Source organism: Canis lupus, chromosome 34, assembly GCF_003254725.2.
Source record: "Canis lupus dingo isolate Sandy chromosome 34, ASM325472v2, whole genome shotgun sequence".
NCBI lineage: Eukaryota > Metazoa > Chordata > Mammalia > Carnivora > Canidae > Canis > Canis lupus.
Window position 1 is genome coordinate 34747934 of NC_064276.1, and position 20254 is coordinate 34768187.

At 35.9% G+C, this 20254-nt stretch overlaps 2 protein-coding genes across 8 annotated transcripts in view; one reads left to right on the plus strand and one right to left on the minus strand.

Moving 5' to 3' along the window:
- PHC3 (polyhomeotic homolog 3) overlaps positions 1 to 20254 on the minus strand; it is an 87151-nt gene that overhangs the window by 1030 nt on the left and 65867 nt on the right. For 3 of the 7 annotated variants that reach the window (XM_049105839.1, XM_049105838.1, XM_049105837.1), the window contains one exon: positions 6507 to 15438. In XM_049105839.1, the coding sequence (XP_048961796.1) occupies positions 15284 to 15438 (155 nt within the window). In that variant the 3' untranslated portion in view covers positions 6507 to 15283. Of the gene's footprint in view, positions 1 to 88; positions 5366 to 6506; positions 15439 to 20254 lie in introns of those variants that run through there. The other 4 variants (XR_007408316.1, XR_007408313.1, XR_007408314.1 and 1 more) reach the window with 3 other exon arrangements.
- Positions 4372 to 5767, plus strand: GPR160 (G protein-coupled receptor 160). Its single transcript, XM_035710369.2, has one exon. It carries the CDS (start codon positions 4372 to 4374, stop codon positions 5386 to 5388), a length of 1017 nt encoding a protein of 338 aa, XP_035566262.1. The 3' UTR covers positions 5389 to 5767.

Below are 20254 nucleotides of genomic sequence, written 5' to 3' on the forward strand. Positions count from 1 at the left end.
TATATATATATAAGCAGTTAATGACTGGCTCTAATCCCACAGAAAGTTGTAGTTTCTCTAAACAGGAGAGTTGGAGCCAGTTACTTACACTGAACTCCCATTATGACTGCTATTGATGATAGTTTTTTATGTTTTCTGTCTTTCACACAGAGCTTATTCACGTGGCATTTTGGAACGCCAGGTATCAAAAGTAAGATCATTGAAGGCAGTAAAACGGAGATCATCAGCCAAGAAAGACCTGCTGGAGAAAGCAGAGTAAGTATGTTGTGTCATGTTGTTAAGAATTAATTGGGTTTGTTGTTGAGTGAGAGAGAGGAGAGGAGAGGAGGGGAGAAAGAGAGTGAACATTGGGGGAAGTGTAGAGGGAGAGGGACAAGCAGACTATCCTGAGCACGGAGCCCAACACAGGGCAACAGGGCTCAATTCCACGAACCTGAGATCATGACGTGAGCGAAATCAAGAGTCGGATGCTTAACCAAGGTGCCACCCAGGTGCCCCACCGAGTTTTAAATAGGAAACCAGAGACTGGATCAGTGAAAAGAAATCATGGTTTGTTTCTCTAAGGCTCTGCTAATTCTTCCAAACTGGCCAGAATCGGAAAGCAAGCCCAAAGATGCCTTAAAAGGACTTCCACTTGAACTATTCACATTATATATGAAACATATGAGTTGATTTATATGTAGTTTAAAAAATCATTCAGGAAACAAGCTGTATCTCACAAATCTCTGGATCTCTGGTGGTAATGTAAACATTTTTCGAGGCAAAATTCAGTTCAGGTAGCCTATACAAAGGGTTTTTCGTCTTGTATTGGGAGGCTGTCTAAAGAACAAAATAGGGATCCCTGGGTGGCTCAGCGGTTTAGCGCCTGCCTTTGGCCCGGAGACCCGGGATCGACTCCCGCGTCGGGCTGCCGGCATGGAGCCTGCTTCTCCCTCTGCCTGTGTCTCTGCCTGCCTCTCTCTCTAGGTCTATCATGAATAAATAAATAAAATCTTAAAAAAAAAATAAAGAACAAAATGGAATTTTGAATACTTTCAGTGGTTTATGGGGAAGTGTGGTACAAAATCGGTATCCTGAGAAAATTTTGATTGGTTTCCAGGATCACGATGTTCAGGAACCATTGTAAAATGACTAGAATCCTCGTGTTCCTATATATTTCCTTTTGATTACTTTTTATTGCCTTTCGTACCTTCCCAGAGCCTTTTCCCCCTCATCTCCAGTTTCTTACAGCTTTCTTACTCTCTGACACATTCCATTTCAAACTTCTCTTCATTTTTCCACTCCTCTTCTAAAGAGGTTCATGGCTTGTGCCTTGGTGGCTGTAGGTGACCATCCTTCTCGGTTACTTTCTTCCTGTCTTTGTCCTTCCGGTTGGCCCCTCTCTAAAAGCCAATGAGATTATGGAAGCTCCAGAAATATCCCTTGGATGCTGACCACTTAAAACATGGATTCTTTAGCTTTATTTATTTATTTTTGGATGAGTTATAAAGGATAAAATCATTTTATACAGATAATTCTATTTCTTTTATCCTAAAGATATTTTTTAGATGGGTCTTTATAAATATGAACCTATTCTATTTGCCTTGTTTACAATCCTGAACTAACCTTGGCACGACCTTTTTTTTCCTTGGCACAAGAACAACTTCAGATATTATCATTCCATCTGGACTTCTTATCCAAACACCACCACTTACAGGGCCAGTGGCATTTGTCAAGGTGGTAGCCATGATTCTATGTCTTTTACATCAAATCTGAATGGAACTTTTTGGCACTGGGTCAAGTTAAACTATATATAAACTATAAATTTCTCTTTTTTTAAGATTTTATTTTATATATTCATGAGACAGAGACAGAGAGGCAGAGACACAGGCAGAGGGAGAAGCAGGCTCCATGCAGGGAGCCTGATGCGGGACTCGAGCCCAGATCTCAGGATCAGGATCTGAGCCAAAGGCAGACACTCAACTGCTAAGCCATCCAGGTGTCCCATATTTAAACTATAAAGAATTTATATATATATATATTTGGGAAAAAATTTGAGCATACAAAAATTATTAGTTCCTCAATAGTTATGAAAAAAGGTGTTAACTGATTTTTTATAACTGTCTTTACACATATACACTGTGTGTGTGTGAATACATAAATTTGTATACCTTAGTAAGACAGCTTTTGACATGGTAGATTTACAGCCATGACAGGATGTTAAAGAAAAAATCATTCATGACCCTTGCTAAAGAATGGGAAGGCCGACTTTACCCAGGACCTTTGCGGTAGGTGTAGGGACCACTACAATAGGATTTTGCAGCAGGGTACAAAGACTGAGCTCAACTCTGAATACAACAAGGAATAGTGGGAATTCACAGCTAATGAGCAAAGGTGGTTACTGGGTGGAATATTATGTAGGAAACATCAGAGATGATAAGAGATTCTTGCTAAAGGCATGCCAGGGTGATAGGTCATCATTGGAGGATGGTGCAGGATGAGGAACCTGACCAGATACTGAGGGTGACAGCTTTTGGCTAACCTCACTTAGCAGGATTCTTGCTAAAGCTGGGCAATGAAAACATGGACACAGAAGCTCAAGAAATCAGTTGAACTTTCTTCTCAACGTGGAAAGAAGACTAAGTTAGGGTTCAGTCTGTCCAGAGAACTGATAGCCACCTCTCACAGGGATCTTTTTCTTTACCCTCTGACAATATCCTCAGCTACTCCCTTGAAATTATTTAATTATCTATCTGGTTTTAGGGAAATTCCGTTTTTTTAGTTTTTAGATGTGATATTCCTTTACTTATTCCTCAAAGTTTGAGAAACTCAGAGTCCTCTAACACTGTCTTAATAACCTGATGTGCACCCTTAGATATGTTGATGCATAAGGCTTTAACATTTAACGAGTTTAAAAGAGGCAAAGTGAAAACTAAGTCTTCCTCCTATCCCGAGAAACATTTTTAATAGCAAATAGTACATCATAAGGATGTACCATGTACTATATGTCAACTAGAATTTAAATAAAAATTTGGAAAAGGAAAAAAAAAAGATGTACCATGTGTCATTTTTAGCCCATCTCCAATAGTTGACATTTGTGAGGGGATTTGTTACTGTTGTTGTTTAATGATAAATTTCTTGAATTTCCTTCCATCCTTTAAAAAAAAAAAATTTTTTTTTTCCTTAAGTAATCTCTACCTCTAGCATGGGGCTCAAACTCACGACCCTAAGATCAAGAGTCACATGCTCCAGCAACTGAGCTAGCCAGGCACCTCTCCTTCCATCCTTTTCTGCTTTCCTACCCCTTTGGCCTTGCTTTTTCAGCGTCTTCTCTTTTTCCTACCAGCCTCAACTCCTGTTCCTTTTTTACCTAGCACTTCTTAATGTTCTCTGGTATCCATAGTCTGTCTCTATTCCTTACCCAGATTCCCTTGTCTGTCCAGGTGCCAGATCTGAAAGATCATGTACCTAAGAGAAATCTTTCTTTCCTTTACCTATGTACCCAATATCTTCAGCTTTACTGTCTGCTTTAACTCTTTTGAGTTTCAGGATGATGATCCTGCAGCAAAATGCTCTCCTAAATTTCACTGACAGAAAGCTGGGTGGGGTAATGTTCATTGTCTGGAGTCAGAGTGAAACTGAGTTAACAGCCATCAGTGATTGTTATGGAGCATTACTCTCAGGCTGCTATTTTAATCCTGTGTTTTGGTTCTGGTAGATAGAAGTACTTTTCTTATCTCTACAAGTTATTAAAACCTGTATTTTTATAGAAGTTATAGTAATTTATATGTAACATTTTACTTAGAGATCTGAGAGTTCCCAACCATCTGGGTCTCAAAAAAACGACAGAAGGGTACACATTAATTCCTTCTGATCACATTCTGTATTATGAAAAACATAAATTTCTATTTATATGTTTATAGCTGAACCTTGAACAACACAGGTTTGAGGTGCAATGGTCCACTTATATGCAGATTTTTCCAATAAATATAATAAATGTATTTGCCCTATGATTTGCCTATTTTCTCTAGCTTGCTTTACTGTAAGACAGTAATAAGTTATATAACACATATACAAAATATGTGTTAACTGACTTATCAGTAAGGCGTCTGGTCAACAGTAGGCTATTAGTAGGGAAGTTCTGGGGGAGTCAAAAGTTATAGATTTTTGACCGTACAGGGGATCAGCACCCTTAACCCTTTCCTTGTTCAAGGGTCAGCTGTAATTATTTGGGGAGATGACTGGATTAAATTAGTTCTTTGAGAATAAAGTTTTAAATTAGACGTCACATCAAGTTTTCTTTTTCATCTTTCCTTACAGGGATGGAAAACAAAGTGAAATGGTGTTTTAGCCTATGTATTTCAGCAGACCTTCTGCAATTCAGCTAAAACCATGACTGCTCTTTCTTCAGAGAACTGCTCTTTTCAGTACCAGTTACATCAAGCAAATCAGCCTCTAGATGGTAACTGTTTGCTGTTTCTGATTATACTTGGGAAAATACTACTGAATATCCTCACACTAGGAATGAGAAGAAAAATCACCTATCAAAACTTTATGGAGTATTTTTGCATTTCACTAGTATTCATCGATCTTTTACTTTTAGTAAACATTTCCATTATATCCTATTTCAGGGATTTTGTACTGTTAGGCATTAGGTTTACTAAATACCACATCTGCCTATTTACTCAAATTATTTCTTTCACTTATGGCTTTCTGCATTATCCAGTTTTCCTGATAGCTTGTATAGATTATTACCTAAACTTCTCTAAAACCACAAAACTTGGGTTTAAGTGTCAAAAATTATTTTATTTCTTGACAGTAATTTTAATTTGGGTTTCAGTCCTTGCTTATGTTTTGGGAGATCCAGCTATCTACCAAAGCCTGAAGGCACAGAATGTTTATTCTTATCAGTGTCCTTTCTACATTAGCATTCAGAGTTACTGGCTGTCATTCTTCATGGTGATAGTTTTATTTATGGCGTTTCTAACCTCTCGGGCAGAAGTTATTGCCTTGGTACAGGCTGTTAGGATGACCTCCTATATGAATGAGACTATCCTATATTTTCCCTTTTCATCCCATCCTAGTTATACTCTGAGCTCTAAAAAAACGCTCTTGCCCAAGTTCATTATCTGTTTTCTCGGCACTTGGTTACCATTTGTACTACTTCAAGTAATTATCCTTTTACTTAAAGTCCAGATTCCAGCATATATTGAGATGAATGTTCCGTGGTTGTACTTTGTCAATAGTTTTCTCATTGCTACAGTTTATTGGTTTAATTGTCACAAGCTTAATTTAAGAGACTTCGCATTACCTGTGGATCCATTCGTCAACTGGAAATGCTGCTTCATTCCACTTACAATTCAGAATCTTGAGCAAACTGAAAAGCCTATATCAATAATAATTTGTTAATGTTGCCATGTTAAAATTAATTAAAATGACAACTACAGTAAGAATCATAATTTCACAAACGGGAAAGAATGAAGACTCAGGACATATAAAGATTGAACTGGACTGAAGCTCCCCTCCCCAGCCCCAACTTTCATACCATTTCAGAATGTGTCTTTTGGGAGCTATTGTATTAAAAAAAAATTCCAAGAAAAATTTGTATACCTGTTCAGGAACACTGTGTGTTACCAATATTAATTTAATACAAAAGTGAAAGAAGTTAATATTTGGCCATACTGATTTCATGTAACCCAAAAAACGACTGGATGCAAAACTGTTATGTAAATCTGAGATTCTCTGCCAATAATATAACAAATGTAAATAAACACTTTTATTAAATTCAGAGCACGAAAATCACGATCATTTTCTTAAAATTATATTCGTTTAACATAAAGGGAAGATTAGCTCAACTTAAATTTAGGTAATTTTCAGAAATATCTCTCTGTTCTTAATGCAGATACTCCTGGAAGAAAAGTTTTAGTTGCTCACCTTACAGAACTGGGAGTAGTGACTAGGCCTCTTTCCACAACATACCAGATTCATGTTCATTTATAACTTATATGTCACATACTTGCATGTCAAATCATAACGACATTGACAATGTATCACACACTGTAAAAGGAGGGTTTCTTATCCTCAGCACTATACACATTTTGGATTGGATGATTCTTTGTTGTGGGAGGCTGTCCTGTGCCCTGGAGGGTGTCGGCAGCATGCCTTTCCTCTGCCCAAGACACGCAGATCCGGAGTATCTCCAGACACTGCCAAACCTCCCCTGCTGGGCAGAGCCACCCAGCCCTCAGGTGAGAACTGCTGGAGCAAAGCATTTAAATGGCAGAATATCTGAAGTCATTTTGTCAAACGACACAGATACTAATAGGTCACAGTTTCTAAACTTGGTCCCTGCCACTTCTCTGACTGTACCACTTTCTAAACTGGCCAATACATAGGACTGGGACACTTTAAAATATATTGTACTTAATTAGTAAAGATTTACACTCTGCAGTTTTTAAATAGGCAAATTTATAACTATATCAAAGCCCTCATAAGCTTAAAGAAAAAAAATTATTCAATAGACCAGCCAAATGGAAGAGGCTTTTATTTGTAAAGAAATGAACTTACAACTGGTCTACAATATATTATTGTAATATAAACAATATAAATAAATGATCCTGTAGGCCCACTAACCTTCCATCCAGACCCACATGAGGCAATGTTAACAATATTCTATGTGAAAATGTGCAGGTAACAAAGGTGCAATTACAAGCAAGTTTAAGCAGCAGAGTATAAGGTGCTTTAATTTAACAGTTAATGTTGCCATCAACAAACATTTGAATGCTCAATTTTACTTCACTGAATACAGACACAACAAATATGAAAATCTAAAATTCATACACATGCTACTTGTTAATATGAAAGTGCTTTCTCCTTTAAAAAAATACACCAAATGGACAGTCTTTTTACATAGATCATGGTGTGCTCTTAAAATGCAAAATTAACTTCATTTTCAGGTTATACATTTTAAAACTGTAGCTATAGACACCAATCTAGGAATGCTAATGCTAAGAGTGCTAAAACTATTTCATTTCCTGTAAGGAGGACTCTAATACAATATCCAATGGAAAGAATACATCTATATATAATCTTAACATTTTTTTTTTCTGTAAAAGTAAAAAAGGTTTCCTTTCCCCTTGGTGATGCTTTTGTTCAACCTGGGTAGATGAGCTTCTGAGGTTTTAGTAATATGAAAGTTCTATTTTAGGACAATGGGAGGAACCAAAAGGAATTTAAAGATCCGTTAACAGAAAAAAAAAATCAGTGAACATGTGTTTGAAGCATCAAAAAAAAAATTACAATTTGCCTTTGTTAGATCAACAGAGTAACATTTCTTTTTAACAAGCAAAAGCAGTAATTTAGCAAAGGCTCGAAATGCCCACCTCTCTCATCAGTACCTCTCCTGCACCCTGTGTCTACAACTCCAGCCTTCACCACAGCTCACTCTTTACTCTGAGGATGGTTTTAAAACTCGCTTTGACTTTTTTTTTCCCCTATGGAAAAAACAAGACCAAGCTTTTGAATGAGGTGATTGGGAATCTAGTTGAATGTCCTGGCAACTGGACGTCTAAAATTACACCATCTCAGCACACTTCCTTAACTTTTTAAAATTTAAAAATACGTATATAAAAAGTATGCAATAGATATTTTAACAGCATAAAATATTTGAAAAATTAGGTATATCAAAACATTTTAAAAGTAATTTAAAAGTTTTTTTAAACACAGACTGTCTGGTTACTTGGATGTCTGTGTCCTATTTTCAGTCAGTTTTAGATTCTAACATGTATTTGGACATTTTCCTGCCTAAAAACCTGCAACTGTGGTGCATAAAAGATTTTTAATATTAGGTATTTTTAATTTGAAGAGGTGAAGGGAAAAAAAGATATTTTCATTTTGTACCTTTATGGAGAAGTTAGCATCAAGTGATGTTAATCTGTATCGCTGGGTCAACAGGAAATAGAACATAATTTCACAGAATCCCCAAGTGGTAAGGAAACTTTACTCCATTAATCAATGCCATTCAATGTATATTCCCCAAACAGTTGTCAATTCAAGCATGGAAAGGTTTTATGTTTACCAGTTCTGCATTTTTTAAAGGAAACCCTTTTACTGTGGTAATACATGTGTGCTTTCTTAAAAAGTTGCTATTTGTAGTAACAGTAAGTTTTGTGTAATTTTTTGGCTTTAAAAACAAAAGAGAATTAAAAAACAAACCTGTTCAGCGATCTCCTTTGATTGAGACTTTTCAGTTTTAGAAACTTACTTCACTGTCAATACTGGGTGTAAAGCTTTTGTAGTTAAAAATGTACAGTAAGTCAGCACCAGCTTCTGTATGTATATCCTTCTGTCACACACCCTGTATAGCAACACCTTGGAATAGATTCAAGTGTCAAAATAATTCTGAGAAATATGGGCTGTCACAACAGTCTCAAAATGTAAATCCTTATTAGGTACCCTAGATTTTGTAACCTCATCAGGTATTTGACTATGATTAGTATGTGAAATGTGTTTTAGGAACAGGACTGTGATTCACTCAGACCCCCCCTTAGATGTCATCTAGCTTAACAGTTTATTTACCCAGTGCATAAAAAATTCCCCTCTCAGTTCCAAGTTTACATTCAATAGAGTAAATAATAATAATGTCCATGTTTGTTTAAAGCCACAGTTGGAATTTTGCTTGGGAAGGTTCTGTTTACTTATTACTAGGCTCCTTAAGTCATGTATACCACACGTTGCACATAAGTGTTCAAAGAGTTTGCTAAATGAATGGATGAATGCATTAATGAGAATGTTCAGATGTGTTCATGTGTTCAGTGGTTAACTACCAGGAGGCATTTAGAAAAATGCCCTCATTTGCTTGTCTATACAATTTTTCTTCTCACTTAAATCGGTAAGAGAACCAAGCCTACAGGTGACCCAGGAAATGGATGCTTAACAATTCTCTTTTGGCAAGAGCTCTCAGTATGAAATGAACCATTAAAAAGGGAAAGAGAATTAAGTAGAAGCAACTTTAAAAATACCCCATTATGTGGCCTAGAATCATAGTTTTAGAGTTGGGAAGTACCTGAAAGATGATTTAAACCAAAATCAGCCTTTTGAGTAGTAGAGGCTCCATACTGTATATTCAGAAGACAAAACAGATGAAAGGCTAAGGAGAGGATGAAGGTGTCACATGCTGCTGTTGCCAACTGCAAGTAAGACTCCCAGCCCCCCAGCCAGCATTTTATCTTCATTCATCATGTTAATTTAATGATTATGTTCATCTATTTACTACTGAAAGTAGACTATTTAGTGCTATCTAAAACAAAAAGAATTCAGACTTTAACAACACATTCTAAACAAAGATTTTAAGCAGTGGACACTTCTGGTTTGCTTGAGGCAAGACTAAAAAAGTTCCTTCTTTCTAAAACAAACTGATGTTTATTTCACTACCAGCCCCACACTATCTTATGAACACTAACTTCTTCACCTCCGTTAATTAGGATTTAACACTGATAATATTCCCTACAGCATAACTTTTAAGCCAATAAATGATGGCTACTATCAATCCTTAAGAAGATTACTGGAATCAGTTTAAATAGTTGGTCTAAAAGGACTTACTAAAGTATGCTTATATTTAAAACTATGCCATGTTAGCATAACAGTATTTTAAATTTATATTAAGTTCTTTTTGCTGATTAAAATTCATCACTAGTCTTCTTTTCAACAATACATTTTAAAACCTTTGTACAGGTTCTATGGATTCTTTCTATGGATTCATACTGAAGCCATCAATATCACTGAGAGCAATTATACTTTTCAAAAGCAGTGGGAACAAATACTTCTCTGATGTACCCTCTTTAACATCTGAGATTAAAATTGTCATCTTTAAATAAAATTAAATGTTCACAAGCTATAAAAAAAGAAAAAAATGAAACATTCATAGAAAACCTTTCCCAAAACGTCCCATAAACATGACACTTAAGAGGTGTGTGTTCATGGGTTTGAGTAGAACAGGGTTTTCATTAGCGAAGCTGGGCCTCAGATCTGAGGAGGAGGTGGCCACTCCCTCTTAATGTCTTGTGAGCTCAAGTGAAAGTTCAGAAAAAGCCAAACACTGTGCTCTGGAAAAATGCTAATTTGTATTAGTGCTTTACAACTTCCAAAAAAAGCTTTCTTTTAGTATTATTTTAAAATAGATTAAATAAGCTCTAAAAAATAACATGTAAAATTTTAAATTCTTAGAAATTTAGGAAACTTTTTCCAAAGAAGATAATATAATTTTCAACCTTTTTTTTTTTTTTTTAATTGAAGAAATTGCTGCTATGAAGGAAACTATATAGTGGTACATATTGTCAACTAACAAAAAAGGATTATCTTCCCAAAGAATTTTTTAAAGATGTACAGCTTATAATAGGTTGAAATTAAACTTTAGTAAGATTGCATATTTATTTTTCTAATACTGTATTTGTGCTTATCTAAATTGAATCACAATCTGTAAGATAAAGTCAAATGCTCTTAAATAGACTCATAAAATACCAATATTGATGAATGTGAATTAAACAGTTCATTTCATGATCCACACTACTGTGCATCAAAGAAATAGAGGTAGGCTTCTGTTGAAATCCACACTAATAAAGAGAAAGCTAGTATAGCTCTTTAGTCATCCAATTCAACCTAACAAATAAAATACTATCTTAAAATGCCTTTATTAACAATCTACAAGGTTGGTTCAACTACAGTATCTGAAAATGGATACTCTCCTCTAGAATTCCAATAACTCAATTATAACTATTAACATTTGAGTTTTTGACAAATATTCTCCAAATACAATAGCTGTCACCTTTTTTTGAAGTAAAAAAATCACTAACATGTATTATTGGAGCTATTAATATGCTCTTAGGGGTAGGATCACTTGACAGAGAATGACAGAATGAGTATGATTACATACTGTAAGTGAATCTTATTGCTGTTAACTGGGATCCAACCATTACAATTTATCATTCTGAACTACTGAAGGTCTTACCAATACTACACAACCTCACTCCATTAACTGTACTATCCTCTTGGGTTTGGAATACTTTTCCTCCTGTTTGTCTCTTCTTCCACTTCCCTATCCTTCCCCCTGAAAAATCTCCCTCATGGCCCAGCTACATACATGGTACACAGGAAACAGACTGAACACTGTGCACAAACGGGCCAGTTTCTGCTGCTCAAAGGTTTCACTGAAATAGGACTTAAGTATTTGAAAGTCCTGCCCCAACTGCCTTCCTAAAATTAACCCCAGTACAAAATCCTCTCTAAAGTTTCAGGCAGAGGTGTCTGAGAAGTTTTCACACAGTTCTCTAAGGGCTACAACAGGCTTTAGGGAGGAAGGCAGTAAGTGAGGCCCTTTGAAGCTGTCAGGTTAATGCTCGGTGCCAGCTGCACATAGACAGCATGTGTTCTGCCATTAAAGGGTGAGATCTTCAAACCACAAAATATTATCAGATGGTTCTAGTTCAAATTGTCTTTAAAACTTTTTAACAGTGTATCCAATCAGGGATTTCATCTACTCAGTATGGCTGTGAGGACAGCATCATGCACATACACTTAAAATAGTTTATTCTTTCCAAAACTGTTTGCACACAACGTAAACACAACCTAAGATTATACAACCTATATATTGCCTTCCTGCCCTACTTCTGCCATGATGGTACCAGAACCTTGCAAAAGCAAGTAACAGGACTTTATAACATTTAATTAAACAAGTCTGTGATATGGGACACTGTGACAGATGATTACAGTCTCAGACTGGTATTTGAATAAATGTCTGACTAGAATTTCACACTAGATATATGAAGATTAGCTAGGTCAAAAATTATTCAAAGGCATGGCCACAACAATACCTACTTCATACATTTCTAAGTAAGTGTTTCAACATATTAGGAAACAAAAACAAACAATGGGCTACCTATAAAAATTGTTTCTATTTTAAACTAGGTAAATTATGAATATTAACTTCAAAAGTGCAGAAATTTGCTCAGTGTTGAAGTGGGATAAGCAAAGTGGCAGGTCTCCTGTCTGCCTCTCCCCCATTCTCCAGCTTCTTCATCAACATGTCTTCCCTGCCCCATTCCACCTTCTCTACTCCTCCCTGACAGCCCTTAAGCTGAGACCAAGAAAAACGGCTGTTTAGTGATGCCACAGCAAATTAAAAGTATCGTTCTGGAGAACGGTATGCGTCACTTAAAAAGTGTCACTTAAATGTGTCACTTAAAAAGTGATGGGTTTGAGAACAGCACTCTGCCTCATATGACAGTGATTATATCAAAGCTGCACAGCTTGTCAGACACGTGCCTACACAAGGCTTGATGAAAATCCATGTCATGTAAAAACGTTTACAAACAGCTCTCAGTTTATTTTCTTAGGAACACATGGCTTAAAGCAAATAAAATTTGAAAAGTGTAGGTTTTGTTTCCCTCAATGGGAAAAGAGTGCATCAGTTTAAAGAAGTCAGAAAATGCAAACTTAGGTAGCAAAAGTAGGAAGAACCTCCCATTTCCCTTTTTTGTCATTCCCTCTCCTCAATGAAAATCCTAAAAACAATCAGTAGTGTGAAGGAAAGAGAAAATAACACTCTCCCCACCTACATCATACCAGAACTGTGCTCAGAACTTAGGAGGGAGGTGGCCGCCCAGTGTTATTGTCCATATCCATCATATGTAACTGAAGCGCTGGTTTTAAGATGGTTAAATCCTCTAAAAAGAAAGACCTGCAGAGCTGCATCAACAGGGAAAACTACCAGTTGAGCAAATGAATAAAATAGCTCACTTGAAAAAAGCAAGTATATTTTCTAGGTATGTTTTGAGTGCAGACAAGAGAAGATCTGGACTAGTCTTGAAATTATTACAAGATTTAAGATTATAAGGTGCTCTCAAGTGGAAACCCCCCTTCTTAGAAGCTTGCTGGGATATTTAACACAGTGCTAGGCACAGGGGCTTTCAGATAGTACATAATGACTGGTATTAGAAAAGGAAGAAAATAAAAGGAGAACCTATACAAAACTCAAATTTAATACCTTAAAGGCTATCTTATACAGTTATGGGAAGTAATCACTATTGCTAGGGGAGTCTATCCCCAAATAATCAATTTTTTATGGATTATCTATGATAAAGTTTTAATTCCAGGGAAGATTTTCCTTTGTGCCCTCCCTGCCCCCCCTACAGTGGGCCATCTCCTACTAACACTTGGCCTATACTTGTGTTCTGAAACTTAAAGATGAGGGGGAAAAGTCAAGCACATGACAACTCTGTCATAACGATTAACTGCTAATAAGTGAACATTGACTGTAGAGTACCTACCTTTCCTTGAAACTTTAATCCAATAATTAAAAACGTGGAAGAAAGAAATATGTAACGTAGACTACAAGCTATTGTAGGTCTGGAACATGAGCCTTACACTATATTACACATTCTAATCCTACACATAACTATCAGTAAACATCTTTTTTTAAAACATTACTACACGAAAGAATCCCACAAAGCATACATTCAAACAAGAGGCATCTAAAGATTAAAAAAATTACCCGCTGTATTTTTGTATAAAAATAATCAACATTCTCTAATGTACACAAAGCCAAAAGATAAATATCTGTGATGTCCTTAATGACATCTTTAGTCCTCTACTAGCTCAACACAATCTTTTTGAAAAGAGCAGTGACAATGACTAAAACCCATGGACTCTTCCCCACTTACTGAACTTCTGCCAAATATCTGTATATGATCCTATTTTAAAACATTTCCATCGTGTGACAAAGATATAAAAAAACAAGGTTAAAACAAATTTTTTATGTCCAGGACTATAAGGCTCTCAGGGCTCCCATAACAATTTTATTTTAATGTCATAATTCTGATAGGACACTAACTGTTGAGTGAAAAATTTTCCTTTGAACTTTTTTTCCCTAAAACATGTACATATAAAATTAAATCTGATAATCCAAGAGATATTATTTGGTGGGTACTTCGTAGGAAGCATGCGAGGGTTTAGTCAAGGAAAAAGGAATGTGCATTCTAGCTAGACCCAGCATGTTCAATGTTAGAATAAAGTCCAAAGACCAACCACATACCCACCACAAACTACTGTCATGCCAGCAAAGGCTATGCACTGGTTCATAAGGTATAATCACATTATGCCTTCATCAGTGCAGAGGAGCAGATATGAAAGATAATTAATATGAATCTGTACTTTCTGAGAGTAAAATTATTTGTATGCTATCCCTTATTTTACAGGTCAGTTTGGAGTTTTCTTTTCTCTAGTATGCATAAAAATGGGAAAAATACTTCGGCAGAACATTAATGCTATCTGAACTATTTCCACTGTATCATGTATTCCTTATTATGTCCCATCTTTTCAAGATATCCCTTTGGGTAAAAAAGAGCAACCTTTATCACTCCTATGTCAGGGTTTCCAAACCTTGACAGTACTTGATATTTTGGACCAGATCTATCTTTGTTTTGTAGGACTGTCCTGTGCACTGTGGGATATTTAGGAACATCCCTGTCCTTGGTCTACATGCCAACAATCCTACCCAGCCCCTGCAAGCCATGACAACCAAATGTCCCTAGACATTGCCAAATGTCCCCTGGGGAGCAAAACTGACCTCTATTGAGAACCACTGCTCTAAATATACAAAAACTGAAAGGAAAACTAACTTTCTCAGCCGCACCAAATTCTTGGGCAAGTTTGGAATAGAAACCAAACTTCTGACTTCCAGATCAGTATTACTCATGCTAGAATGCAATCCTTTTTTATAGACAAAGCAATTGTCTGACAGGTTTTTTAAAATGCACATTGATATCTCATTGCATACAATTCCAGTCACTGGACTTCTAAACTATTCCTAAATTACTCCTAAATTATCTCTCTCATGGCAACCTATAGAAAACTTACAGGGTAGAAAAATGTGTAAGAAAACCGAATCAAAAGAGGAGAAATGTAAATCATTAAATTACTTTTAAAAGGATTCTTTATATTAACGATAAACATCACCTTTAAAAAATTATCTAGTATAACACGTTTCTTTGAAAAATATCATGGCCCTCTATATCAAGTCTTTCATTGTTGCATGTAACCTGTAAAATTAATTTTACCAATGTTGGCTAATTATGAAAATGTATGATGAATTGTATCTGTAGAAGAAATGTCAGCTTTTGATGTGGAGATCCCAATGTGCTTGGCTATCCACCACAATATATGATAATATTCTAGGCCAACTTGAGCCTTTACCTTACAAGTCTGTTTAAGAAGAGTAAAACTGCTGTTTTCTCACAGCCTCATGATCCTGTTAAGATTCCTTCAGAGAATTGATGCGTGCACAGATCTTTAGGGCCGGGCCTAGTTTGATATTCATTGCACTCATAAGATGGTCTTCTTTTAGCAAAAGAAGGGCCTGTCCATCAATCTCCTGTGCTCTGAACTCATCTGCGATATCTTGACAGCCTGGAATTTGATCAGAGGAAGTTAGCATTAATACATAACAATTAGATGTTACTTCTAACAATCATAGTTATGCACTCAGTGGGTCTGAGTATCTGAAAGACAGGCTGAGAAACAAATGAAATTTATTTTTGGTAGTCTTGGGTTCACTCCTGAAGAAGAGAGTATTTCTTGGCATTCTGAAAATAAGAATTAATTCAAAATCCAGGTAAAACAATTTACTTGGAATTCTTGTTCTAAAAATATTATTATAGAAATAGTAAGAGTCAGGAAAAATGTAGATTCATCAGTTCTGACATAATATACCTTGACGAAAAGGACAATGGTATTACCTCAAAATATGCCACACGTATAACAAGTTTGGATTAACTAGTTATTATACCTCATGAACTCTTCTTTGTTTAGTATACGCTTCACATACAGGTGTAGAGAAATAAAATATACTGTTCTGTCATGTTAACAATTTAGAAATATTTTCTCAACTACCAGTGTACCACTTTCATTATCATTTGTACCTTACTCTAATTTACAACCTTCAATTGCCAAGCACATGTAAAACATTTTTATTTTTTGTTCAGGAAAGAACTAAACCAACAAGACTGTAATATCAATCTATTGCAATGCTGTTGAAATGTATTTCACGGCTCAACTTGTAATTTCAACTTCAAATCTTAGTATCACTGGACTTGTCTCCACTTCTGATAAGAAAACATAAATTCCCATTGACATTATGAACTTGCCCCCTAGTCTCTTGCCAAATATTTTCTCTCAGCATAAACCAGGTGCTTTACTAACATCTACTTAAACCTCAAACATTTTTATTATCTACCAAATTTTGCACAACTAGGTTACTCAATAAACTTCCCCACTAAGGGTAAAGAAACAACCAGGGAAGGTAATGAGTTTAAGAAACCAAGAAAGGAGAGAATGCAATAATGTAGAAGCTTCCTTAGAAGAGACAGTGAAATTATAAAAATGAATTTAAGAGTAAAAACTAAGAGCTTCAAGTCTATTTTATCCAAATCAGGATTCTAAGAGAAAACACAGAGATAATGAATAATGGAAATGATTACATTACACCACTGGCTAGCACAACTTTGCTGGAATGATTATCCCATCTATTGCAAACGTATGATCCACTTGTTTACCTAAGATAATGATGTCATCCCTATAACCCCTACACCAAGCACAAAAAGTTGTTAGGTGCTAAATACATATGTTTTTGTGTAAGTGAAGGTCTAGATGAGTGAATAAACAAACAATAAACAAAAAAGAATCTGCTATAGAGGAGCTATTTTTAAGAGTAATACACTTTATTCTGTATTCAGCTACATGGCCATCTTTTCTCTTGGTTATTTCTTTTCCCATATTCTCTGTTAGTTGTTTCTTTCCTGTTTCATATATAGCAGCCAGCTTTTCAATTTCTCCATTTTAATTTCTCAGACTTTAAAACTGACATTTCAAAAGTACCCTGAGCAGATTGTTGTGGTTTTGCCCATTTACCATATAAAAGAAATGATACAGTTAAAATGGGATTACTCACCATAGAAAAGCTCCCTTTCTTTTCCCAGAGGTAGCTCTCAAAACTGGGCAGACAAAACTGACTAATCTTGCATCTAGTTGTGACTTCATCCTTCTTTTTATGAAAGAACTAATGTTCTTCTCTCTTCAGTCTTAGTTACAAGAACACAGGAAAGAAAAGAAGAGAGAGAAAGACAGGGCAGGACTTACTTAGATTCAGGAAACAGGAGCAATGAGAAGTAATGAGGACTGTAAGAGCTACATTTGGGAATAGAAACAAGGAGTTCTCCATGAGGAGATATATATAGCATGTTTTGTTCCTCTGTATTGTGAGATCCCTCTTCAAATGTCTTCTTGTGGTAAGTAAATGTGTTAGCAAACTAATAAAGAACAAAAAATGTTTTGAGAAACAGCATGATTGAGTAGGAATGCATTATCTTCAGAATTTCAGATCACAACTTCCATAAGCCAATCACTACACAGAGCAGTTATACTAAACATTAGTATAGGAATGAAAAAATAAAATTACTTAAAAAAAAAAGAGAAAAAAAAAGCAAATTTTTTCCAGAAACTCATTAAAGAAAAATGAATTTTCAAAAACTTTTTAGATGCTCAAGGTATACTGAGCTAAAGTTCAATGAGTTTCTGATAGAATCTACCTCTCTAAAGCAGCTGGTGCCCCAGGGACTCATACAAAACCTATCCCAATTGCAGCAACCAGTCAGCACTGCTGGCTTTATGTCACCAGAAGCAGCTTATCAGGATGGGCGTGGACCTCTGCAAATGGACCTGAGTCCCAACTGAACTTTGCAATATCCAGTCACTTTTCCAGCTAAACCCAAAAACAAAACACTCTGCACAAAAATGATCTCAGTAAGCCTGGTGAAACTGTATCACCTGCCACTTAGTATTACATAATAAACAAGTCCCAATATTAGTATTATGAAAACCAATAGTCATATGTTTTTAGGTAATTCCTACTCTATATGCCTACAGAGAAACCCAATCTACTACAGATTCACAAATCAATACAGAATAAACTGATCTTTGCACTGTATCAAGAGTTAAGATAACACAGTTCATTGAAAATAAGAAGGAATCCTATAGTTTTCCTACAGAAAACTTTTTAATGCACAAAAATTAGAAGAAAATGAATTTTAATTTAGAGAAAGAGAAAGCGAGCACACACAGCTATGGGGGGATGGGGACAGAGCGGGAGGGGGAGAGAGAATCTTAAGCAGGCTCCAGGCCCCAGCAAAGAGCCTGACTCAGGGCTCCATCTCATGACCCTGAGATTACAACCTGAGCCACAACCAAGAGTCAGACACTCAAATGACCGAGCTACTCAGGCCCCCCAAAGGAAAGTAATTTTTCACTGTGGTAGCAGTTCCAAGACTGGATATACAGCATACTGGCTCTAATACGTTCCCACCAGGATAGTTCACAAGATGACATTATACAAAGAGAAGAGAAAACTCTAGGAGTAAATATAGGTGCCCTGATAAAAGAGGGAAGCCTATCTCAAAATACTAGGGATTACAAAATTTGTAAGCTTGTTCATTTTATGAGGAAAGTTTGGGAGTAGACTACTTGGGAGGGGGGAACAACACAGCCCCAAATGAGCTTGAAAGAGGATCAAAAGATGTTTACAAAGGCCAGCGGAGCATAGAGAAATGAAGACAAAAGCATCTTCTGATACGAGATTTTACTTTAGGCCACAGGCATTCTCAGAGAGAAACACTGGGAAAGAAGATGTAACTAATCACAGAAATAAGCCTGTTATTTAGCCTGCAAAGAAGTTTGGAAATACTCCCATTTAATCAGTAAAAGCAAAGCAGACTCTTACATAGCACCAAGCAGTTCTAAATTATAAAGCAGTTTCCCTTTAATGATAAGTAATGTTCTCTAAATAGCTGGCAACAAAATTGGGTCCTGATTAACTAACACAGCATCCCAAATATAAGCCATCTTGTTGTCTTAACTGAAATGAAGCAAGAATGAGACAGGAGTTTAGCCTTCGTTCCAACAGAGCAGCCAAGAGTAACCTCATGGCAAACGGATGTTGGGGAAAATTAGAAAATCAGCCCTAAGAAAAAGCATATGAAATGATAGAAGAATCAGATACCTATTGTTTGTTCATTATTTGACTAAATACTTTCCTCAGGATATGAACCAACCCCCACCCTCTCCAAGGAAAGAAAATAGTTTCCCCAAATGAAATCAGGCTAACAGCTCACAGGTCCCATGTGGAAGACTGAGACTGACTACTTCTGAAGATGACAATATCAAAGTCTAGCCCTAGGGGATCAGTACAGATTCCACTGTTAATTCTCAAGATACTTAGACCAGTCTAAAAATTAAAATTTATGTCATTAAGTATTAAAACCACAACCAGTGAAGACTCATCATCTTCTAACATATCAGTTTTGAAGCAGATTCTAAACCTATCAGGACTTAACTCACATCTAAGTTTTCTTAGGTGCATGCTTAAAAATCTTCCATGAAAAACGTATTCCCTTCAAATAACTGCAATCTTCCTTTAAAAGTGACCATATCTCTTGTTTAAAAAAAAGAAAACTTATTTAGCATTTCTGAAACAAGCTACTGAAAAAATAATGTCATAAGAATGCTGTATATAAGGTAAAACGGCAGACGGTCTTTTTTTTTTTTTCTTTTTTTAAAGCACTAATAGTTCTGAATATACTTTCTTCACTCAGCACGTTAACTGTAAATTTGCTTCGGAGATAGTGGTTACCTTCACAGAAAGACTAATCAGCAAAAATAGCTGAATTAATTTTAATAAGTCTGTAGACAAGTTCAAAGAGGATATATTTTTCTGGAAAGCTTGTGTCAAGAGAAATAGTATGATTCACAATAAAATCAAAGTGGAGCAAACATTTAAAAAGTCTCCTTGTTTTTCACATTCATAAGGTCAAAATGAATAAGATTTGCTGATTTTAAAAAATATAGTCTTAACATATATAATCAGTGTGGGTCTCATCATGGGCAGTGGTGCAGTTATCTTTAGTAACCAGCCCCTTGGAGAAAGTAGATATGAAAGATTGCTGCATTAAAGAAAAAAGATAAAGAACATAAAGAATTAAGCTGATGGAAAGAGTACCAAAATGAGAGATCAGAAAAACAAAGAAAGTCACCCTCAATATTGGAATGGGATATCATAAATGGATTTCAGTTGTCTACTTAAAAAATCAAATTTTAGAAGTGTTCTTGATGTCTACTTATTGAAAAGAATCAAGGAATGCAGCTTCCTTTAAAAGAACCAGCTTGATTTTTAAAA

Coding starts and splice junctions, on each gene's coding strand:
- GPR160 (XM_035710369.2), top strand. CDS start 4,372: ATGACTGCTCTTTCTTCAGAGAACTGCTCTTTTCAGTACCAGTTACAT.